We start from the raw sequence: 8,684 nt of genomic DNA, 5'->3' as shown, positions 1-8,684 counted from the left end.
TGTAATCATTGAAATTTCCAAAAGCAACTGTAATTTAATTACATATTTTCTCCCAGTAATGTAACGGATTACAATTACGTACATTTTGTAATTAAATTACGTAACGTCGTTACATGTAATTCGTTACTCCCCAACACTGAGTATATCAAACATAATTCTCCACAATAAATCATAAACACTGTGTTGATAACAAACACGAGTCTGCCTGTGAAAGTCAGCAACGCACTCACAGATTAGCCCCAGCACATAGAGCGAACTGTCGCGTTCACCTCCAGCTGTCGCTCTGCTTCTGAGAAAAAAAATTCTGCTTTGCATTGATATCAATTCAGGAAAAAGAGACATTCCTCTCCTTTCACACATAATTCAAACACCCTCACTCGTGGCTTTGGCCGCAGCTTTACTTTGACGTGTTCACACTTCCTGCCCACTGCAACAGTTCAAAGTTGTGTGTGCCTGGTCCCCTAAGATAAAAAAAGTACAAAAAGTCATTATGATTATATTGAATTACATCACATCATTTACTAACTAACAACACATTGTGTTCACATATGCACGTTACGGAGAATATGCCATCTGCTCTTGCATTAGCCGCAGAGAGTGAGTGGGTGGTACATCATAACCAGGTTTGTGGTTAAGATTCTGCCTCCTCTTACAACTACAACTTTCAACATGACGACTGCTGCTTGTTCTTCTTCTGCGACTGCTATAACTACTACTCACACTGCTGCTAGAACTACTGCTGAACTACATCAATGACTGCTGCTCCATAAAGCAGTGGGTAAAGCACATGGCTCATGAATCTCCGGTGGCCCATAGTTTGAATGGCCGCCATGTGAATACGGTCCAACAGGACGCATTCTGAGAGGAAACCTCACAAACTGGCTCGGTTCGTGCACAGCCCAGGAGAGGGCGTGATTAAAACCACTCAGAACTTGTTTATTTGGCTGTACTTTTGAGGGGCTGGCATCATTTTTGTTCGAATATCACACAGGCCACTCTTGCAGTGGCAGGCACTGGTAGAAATGACACTATCAAAGTCTATTTACATCCGGAAGAGTAGGAACATCTGATGACAGGATGTGGTAAAGTTCTTCTTGAAACAGGGTCAGCTAATGCAGGCTTTAATTTTGTTTTTCGGACTGCTCACTTCTGCTTGCTGTTTCTGTTCCCTCCCCTTCTCTCTAATTTGTCCCCACAGAGTTTGACCAGAAGAGGAAGAAGCGTTGCACCTCTCAAAGATGGCCGTTAGTCGCCTTCGACACCCTACCTGCTTCTTTACATGCAGTGCTCTTCTGCTGATTCTGGTCTCCATCAATGGTAAGCATACCTCTACTCATTGAGGCTGCGTGGTTTTAATGAGGTGAGAGCAATTTTGTTAAGCGGACTCTTGCATGAGCTTGGAATCGCACAGCTGAACTACATGGGCCAAGCACACAGTACTTCCTGGATGTCTGAATACTACCTGGATATTGGGTGTTTAGAATAACATAAGAGTTAAGTTTACTTTTGAATGTATTTTCAAACACTGTTGCATTCCCTTGCCTTGTGTAATGCATTACCTCTGTGCTTTTCTTTTTTCTTTTTGTGTTATGTAGTTTTTGTGAACAAAACTGCAGAGAAATGCAGCCGGAAATCCAAACTTGATTTTAGCTGTCATCTTGAAAGCAATCCATGGCAAATTATAGATTAAATAAAATTACGGAGTAATTTATTACTCAATTAAATAAGCATTATTTCCCATCACTGTCTGGTTGAATGTGTGAATTATGTTTCACAAGTGACCACATCAGGCAGCAACATCTTTATGTGCAGAGGCCCCTAACCACAGGGCTGCTGGGGGAACATTTGCCACCAGGCCACAAGGGAACCCAGATGATTCAGAGCAAATTAAGGATAAATGTTCTATCCCCCAAAACAATATGGAAAATATCTATATATCTATCTTTCTACTTTGTTTCTCTCTCTGTAAACTGTGCTAATTATTAGCTGTGATATCAAGATCTATTTGACAGTCTCAAAAAGGTGACACTCTGTGTTGTTTGCTTTGCCTGTGTTTCAGATGTGGAGGCTTCCAGCTGTCAACGTGTCATCCATAAAAAAGTTGGAGACACTGTGGAGCTTCCGTCATGCTTACCAACTGACGGGGTCACTGACGCAGCATGGAAATATGGACAGATAAAACTTGCAGACAAAGATAAGCTTTTTCATGAAAAGCAGTTTAAAGACAGATTAGAGCTAAACCACCACAACTTTAGTTTAACAGTGAAACAGCTGACTCTCCAAGATTCTGGTAACTTCAGGTTTCTCTCAGAGGAGAATGACACACAAAGGGAAACAGTCATCATCACTCTACAAGTTCATGGTAGGATTCTCCCTTTTTTGGTCAAACGTTGTGAGTTAAAAAAAAATCAAATGTGTTTGTTCATTGTTTGCAGAAGTATAAAAAGCCACTTTTTCACTCTGGCTACTGCTGATTTATTGCCCAAAACAAAAATCAATTAATAACTAACATTTTCAGAAAGTTGTGTCACTCCAAGATGATTGCTGTTTTTATTCTCTCTCTGTCCACTGCTTTATAAGAGCCCATTACTAAACAGCCCACCCTGACTTACAATTCCACCTGGCACACATCCAATGAATCCTGCACAGTCTTTCTGGAGTGCAATGCAGCCTCTGACAGCAGTGTCGACTACAAGTGGACCGTGAGGAACCAAACCAGAAGTGGGTCCGGGCTGCAGTACATCCTCAGTGCGCAGGACGGAGACACCGACTTCACCTGTACGATATACAACTTAGTCACTGAGAAGTCGGCGTACAAAACTGTGACGTGCAAACAAGGTATGTGCATCGAAGAGAAAGTACTGCTTTATTTGAATAATTTTTGACCAAATACCTTGACATCGATTCATATTGTGACAATATTGCAGGGATGACTGTTGGTACTTTCACAAAACATCAACACAGTCACATTTCTGATAAATAATCATCAATGATGTGGATATAATGACCACGTGGTATTAGAACACGTAGAACAGCTGAGTAAGTTTTGAGAATGATGATCACTTTACTGTAATGAAGCCTTTAAAACCAGGAACAGACAACATGTATGCCATATCATGATATACTGATATCCAAAATCTCAGACGGTAGATAATTACAGTTTATTGACATAATTATTATTCATTATTGCAGGGTCTAGTTCATCTGTTGTACCACTCCTTATTGGGCTGGTTATTGGAATGTTGCTGATTATTGTACTGCTACTCTCACTACTTTGCTACACAAAGTCAAAGGGTAAGTCCTCCTCTTGCCAATGTTGATGGGTAACACTTGCTAAATGAAACAGAGCAGTGGTTTTATTTGCATGTGACGTCTTTTCTTTTTCACAGGCTGCTGTTTTAACAGGTTGGGACCCTTCCATCTACCAACTAAAAAGCAAAATATTCTGTTAATCCTAGAACTGTTCTTTACTGATTTGTCTTCCTTACACTATTATACATATATATATATATATATATATATATATATATATATATATATATATATATATATATATATATATATATATATATATATATATATATATATATATATATGTATATGTATATGTATATGTATATATATATATATATATATATATATATATATATATATATGTACATGCTTAACTTCATGCTACAGGCTCACCCAGTCTCCAACCCAGGTCAACCCAGCCAAAACTCAAGAGCAAGTGTACTCCTCTCTCCTCCACGGTCAGTCCTCAACCCCGTCCTGTTTGCTTTTAATTTTTCTTTTACAGCTATTTCAGATCATTTAAAGATATGATATGAAAATTACATACATTTTGTTGATTTGTGTATTTACATTATCCCAAATGTTTCCAAACCCACAAATTAACTCCAGGTAGCAGTGTGTTTCATCCGCTTGCCTGTTGCTATAACTTTCGTTAAGAACGAGAGAGCGAGCGAGGAAGTCAGTGAACGAGACTTAGCCCAATTTGAATACATTACTTTGTTGATTAAGTCATTTGCAAGGCAAGGCAGTTTTTGGTGTTTTTCTACGATCAGGTTTTTACCCGTGCAAGTTTGACCACGTGAATGTTAGTGTTCATTTGCATTATCATTTGCTTTGCAATAAGAACTAAGTTTTATTGTACACTAGCTGTAAGCTAACGAGCAATAGCACGCACCACGGGTGTATGTGTCTGTCTATTTAAATTTAGATCAACCTCTCACTAAGCTCAGCACTCACCAGAGACTCTGGTTCTCTTAATTCTTCTTCCCCTTCGTTTCTTTAACCTTACATTCATAAAATGAAGAGCAGTTCTGCTGCAGCTCCAGTCAGCAGTCAACATTACAGTGCATAAACACCCAACAGTGTTAATTTTTACGGATCACTGCTGCAGTCAAAAATTGACTGATTGATTTTTTAAAGTAGATTGTCAAAAAAGACTAAAAGACAGGGAATTGCAAATATCCAAGAGCACCCAAGAACATTCATTATTATGACCTTGCATTGTCTCTGACCTGTAGGTGATGGTTGTGTCTATGAGACAATAAGCGGTCCGGAAGATGCTGGAGCAGGTACAGTATGAACATTATGTACCGTGGACGTTTTTAAATAATTCAGTGTTTAAAAGTCAAGTAATCTAAACATTGTTATTTCAGGTGAACGACCAAATTCATACATTAATGTCACACCTGCAGGAGTTCACGGTAAGCAGACAAAGTAATGTGAGTGTGGGGTTTGTCACCTACAAGAGCGCATTATCTCTCCAAACATGAAAACATGCTATAGATACACTGTGGTGTAACTGTAAATGTGGGTATCACTGCAACACATCTCTGTAACAGGAAATGCGACGATGACTTACACACACCACCCAGTGCTATGGCTGATTCTAATCTCTTGCTGTGGATATTAAGAGGTGTGAAGTCAATCATTAAAAATATCCTCAAGAAAACCTCCTGATAGTTGAGCGTTAGTGTTGCTTTAATGGTTTAAAATGGTATTTCAGATGTCAAGTGTTCCATATCCATATGTTTCCATATAATGTACCTTTAGGTGATGGTTGTGTTTATGAACCTCTCAGTACGTTTACATGCACAATTTAGTCAGATTACAGCCATAGTTCGACTAGGCTACTCAATCATACAACTGCAATTGTCCGAGTTTACATGCCGGTCAGAAAATCAAATTATTGGCCGAAGCATGTCATACCCTGATGCGATAGGTGGCGCTGTACCAATTTCAACTAGTGGTAACAGAGCCACCTCTTTAGGTCACCAGCAACAACAAACTCTGCCTCAGCATTCGAGAAAGATGGCGCATGAAGCTACATCTTTGTACCTTTTGTATATGGTGTTCATGCTAATTACACAAACTAGATGCAGAATGGCGCTCTTGCTTGCAGTTATTTCGGAGGAAAGACGCCACCGCCGCCATCGCCGCCATCGCCGCCATCGCCGCCATCGCCGCCGTCCTTCTACTTCTGGCTCACGGCCCCGGGAAAAAAAAATCTCGAGCCTGTGCAGAACACAAAATCCGATCTAATCTGATGGATGTATACATGCAGGAGTAATGCGACTATCAATTGAATAATCTAGGTGTTTTAATCTGACTATGAGAAATCCGATCTGGTCTGATTTTAGTCAGACTAGGGTGTATACATGCATCTTAAAAATCCGATCATAGTCGGACTAACCCAATAATTTGGTTTTCTCGAGTGTCATGTAAAAGCACTGAATGAGAGGCTCTGAAGAAGCTGGAATCAGTTTAAACTTGAGCTGTTTCATAAAAACTAACCTTTATCTCTGATTTGATTCCAGGTTGATAAAAAGGAGTGCATCATCTGCAAAACAAGCAAATCACATTCAATGTTTATGGCAGGTTGTTTTTTAAAGCTAATAAATATCAAGGAAAAGTTAACGGTTAACTTACTTAATCACATATAGGTGATTGATTCATGATTTTAATCCTGTAAAACATAGAGATATATAGGATTTCACAATAAAAGAAAAACAAGACTTGTTTCTATAATACAATCCTAATAATAGTTTAAGTATTTTTTGTAATATGCTGGATATGTGACCTAAAATTCAAATGGTGATAATGTGTTTTTATGAAGTTGTAAAGAACACGTTTTGTTTAATCTGTATTTAGAAGGTGACAAAGTTGTTCTTGTACTCTATCGAATGGAAGCTTAAGGTCCTGCTTCTCCGTGTCTGTTTTGTTCCTGGTGTCCTCATGTTATTGCAATCCGGCCTGTATTCCCTGAACTTCTTCCTGGTTTGCACCTCATTTAGTTTTAGTATTCTCTTTGGGTTTTTATGGGGGGATTAGCCTTTACCTGTGTTGTGTCACCTGCATTTTGGATATTGGAATTTGGTAGAGCAGCTTATTGTTGAAGTTCGCTTTTGTGTATAAATCCACCTGCTGCTGTGTTTTGCACTTTGGTCCTTATCATTTTGCAAACTGTAACAGTGACAATCAAGCACCATCTATGTATTAGTCTATCAGACTTTGATCCTCGAGGCTACTTTATACTTAATATCATCATCGCATTATTGGAATAAAAGTGGTAACCGTTTTTTTTTTTGTTTTTTTTTCCGTTTTCTTCTTCCGCTTATCCGTGAGGGTCGCGGGATGTTGCCGCTTTTTCCCCCCTAAGGGGTTGCGGGGCTTACTGGGGCCAAATCCAGTTTCACTCTATGGGCGTAGGCCAGTGGTAACCACTGCATGTTAATGCATGAATGGACAAAATCTGCAGATCATCAGGCCTGATTTTTTTTGAAAAAAAACATTTTTTCTTCTTTATTTTTAATTTTTTAAAAGCTTAATCATTTGCAATATTATAAGCAGACAGGAGAATTCTATCACTACTTTACTTGACACTGGTACATTTTTGTCATGGATGCAGACTTAGATTTTAGCCACTTGGTGGTGCTATGTCATTTTCCCTTTAGTTACTTGCTGCTTAGTGATTCCACAGGTCAAATATCATTGCAGCTGCAACAGTGAGTGCATATAACTAAAATGCATTAACCTGTTTATTTTTTTATTAGTAGATAGAATGGTACATGTTGTTCTCTCTTAAATACTATACATATGTTTTATGAATCAATGTATGTTGTCTTTTATTTAATAGTCAATACCTATGAGTATTGCAGTTGCATTGAGAGTATTTTTAACTTGTTTTATGCCCACACTTGATGTGGAGCCCTAAAAAATTATTGTGGAATAAATGTACGCTTTTGAACTCATCTGATTTGTCTCTGAGTTTTTCTAGAGGATGTTGAAGGGTCAGGGTGTGCCATGTGTCCTGGTTCTGTTTCTTTAATGACTCAGTGACTCGCATCATTTTACTGGCATGTATCACTTCTCCTTTCGAAAGGAAATGTCAGCCAGTTTGTTTAAGTTAGACTTCAAAGTTTTACCAAGAACATGGTGAGCTAGTCGGGTGGTTTCTCTTAATGCCAAAAATGGCAACTTGTAATCTAAATGGAAAATTATTTTTGACACTGAAAATAATGTGACAGACAGAAGCACTCTGCTGTTTGAAAAGTTCCTCAAAAAGAAGCTGACACACTTATTCCACTCGCTGATAAAGACATTGCTTCATATCCCCCGCCCACAACAAACTCCCCCAACTCTTTTCAGACGCTGCTCGCTCCGTGTAATGCTGTGAAGGATAATTGCAAAACACACCATGTCATGTATATCTACCTGAGAACTGCTGAACTTGCAGGGTAAAGGTTCTGCATGCTTGAAACCAGTCAAAGAATTTGTTATAGCATATTTTGTATTGGCTATCTATTGTCTATTCATTCTGCAAAACGCCTTCAAGATGAGAAAATACAGGAAGAAGGTGGGGTCATTCTAGGTTCAGACACTATCATACACTTCTTGTGGGTCATAAATGATGATTGAGAGGGATAACTTTTATATACATTTTTTTTTAAATCCTGCATAATAATTACATTTCACATGTTTGCCAGCATGGAGTATAGCTTGCTGAGGTTTGCACATATTTTTAAATACTTTGTTTTAATAAACTTGTAAAGAAGTTGAGTGCCAAACAATGTAAAAACAAGACTATGGGCTGCGACACACCAGGCTGACAGTCGACCGTCAATCAATTTCAATGTTGCCCTGGTTTCTGCAGTGGGTCCTGCACTGTTGGCCCTTGTTAGCACGAAGAATCTACAGCAGATCTCTCAGACTGTCTGTTCAGCTAAGCGAATCAAAGCAGAAGAAGGTAAACAGAAGAAGGAAAGGGAAAGCCCCTACAGTTTGTTGAGGTAGCGTCCATGAGTTCACCCATTTAGTGCCGTTCTTCCTTCTTTCTCTCCACTGCCTCTGCACCATATGCATTTTTTTTCTCAGTTAGAAGTGGCTCCATTAGCAAGCCTTTCAGTTTCGCTCTTCAAAATGAAAATACAGTCAACCGCCACCTGGTGATATGGAGCATTTTATCCTGTCACATAGGCGCTGAATGTACAAGCTAGTCGGCTATCGACAGTAGTATTTGCGATGTGTTCAGTGCAGCTTTTCAGCCGATCAACAGTTTATATGACACCACGTGGTTGGTTTGCTGTGTCTGGGCCCTAAGAGTTACCAAAGATGCTCTGTGAGGTTAGACAGTAGTCCTTAAAGCCACATGCTAATGTCAGCATGCTAACATG

General features: G+C 39.1%; 1 protein-coding gene across 3 annotated transcripts; it reads left to right on the top strand.

Annotated features, from left to right (window-relative positions):
* The first annotated feature begins 1,051 nt into the window (after window positions 1-1,051).
* LOC115590503 (signaling lymphocytic activation molecule-like) lies at window positions 1,052-6,577 on the top strand. Of its 3 annotated transcripts, XM_030431886.1 has the most exons (9): window positions 1,052-1,317; window positions 2,060-2,362; window positions 2,581-2,838; window positions 3,193-3,294; window positions 3,390-3,405; window positions 3,682-3,752; window positions 4,533-4,583; window positions 4,668-4,715; window positions 5,829-6,577. In XM_030431886.1, the coding sequence occupies exons 1-9, from the start codon at window positions 1,239-1,241 to the stop codon at window positions 5,831-5,833; spliced, it is 933 nt and encodes a 310-aa protein (XP_030287746.1). In that variant the 5' UTR covers window positions 1,052-1,238; the 3' UTR covers window positions 5,834-6,577. The 3 variants fall into 3 exon arrangements, 2 of the variants coding, with proteins under 2 accessions (XP_030287746.1, XP_030287745.1); XM_030431885.1 differs by lacking the exon at window positions 5,829-6,577 and having other exon boundaries at window positions 4,668-5,133; XR_003985751.1 differs by lacking the exon at window positions 3,390-3,405 and having other exon boundaries at window positions 1,054-1,317.
* Window positions 6,578-8,684: the final 2,107 nt, after the last annotated feature.

The sequence above is a fragment of the Sparus aurata genome, chromosome 10 (genome assembly GCF_900880675.1).
Source record: "Sparus aurata chromosome 10, fSpaAur1.1, whole genome shotgun sequence".
Taxonomy (NCBI): Eukaryota; Metazoa; Chordata; class Actinopteri; order Spariformes; family Sparidae; genus Sparus; species Sparus aurata.
The sequence above is the reverse complement of the archived record's forward strand: the minus strand, read 5'-3'. Positions and strand labels throughout refer to the sequence as shown.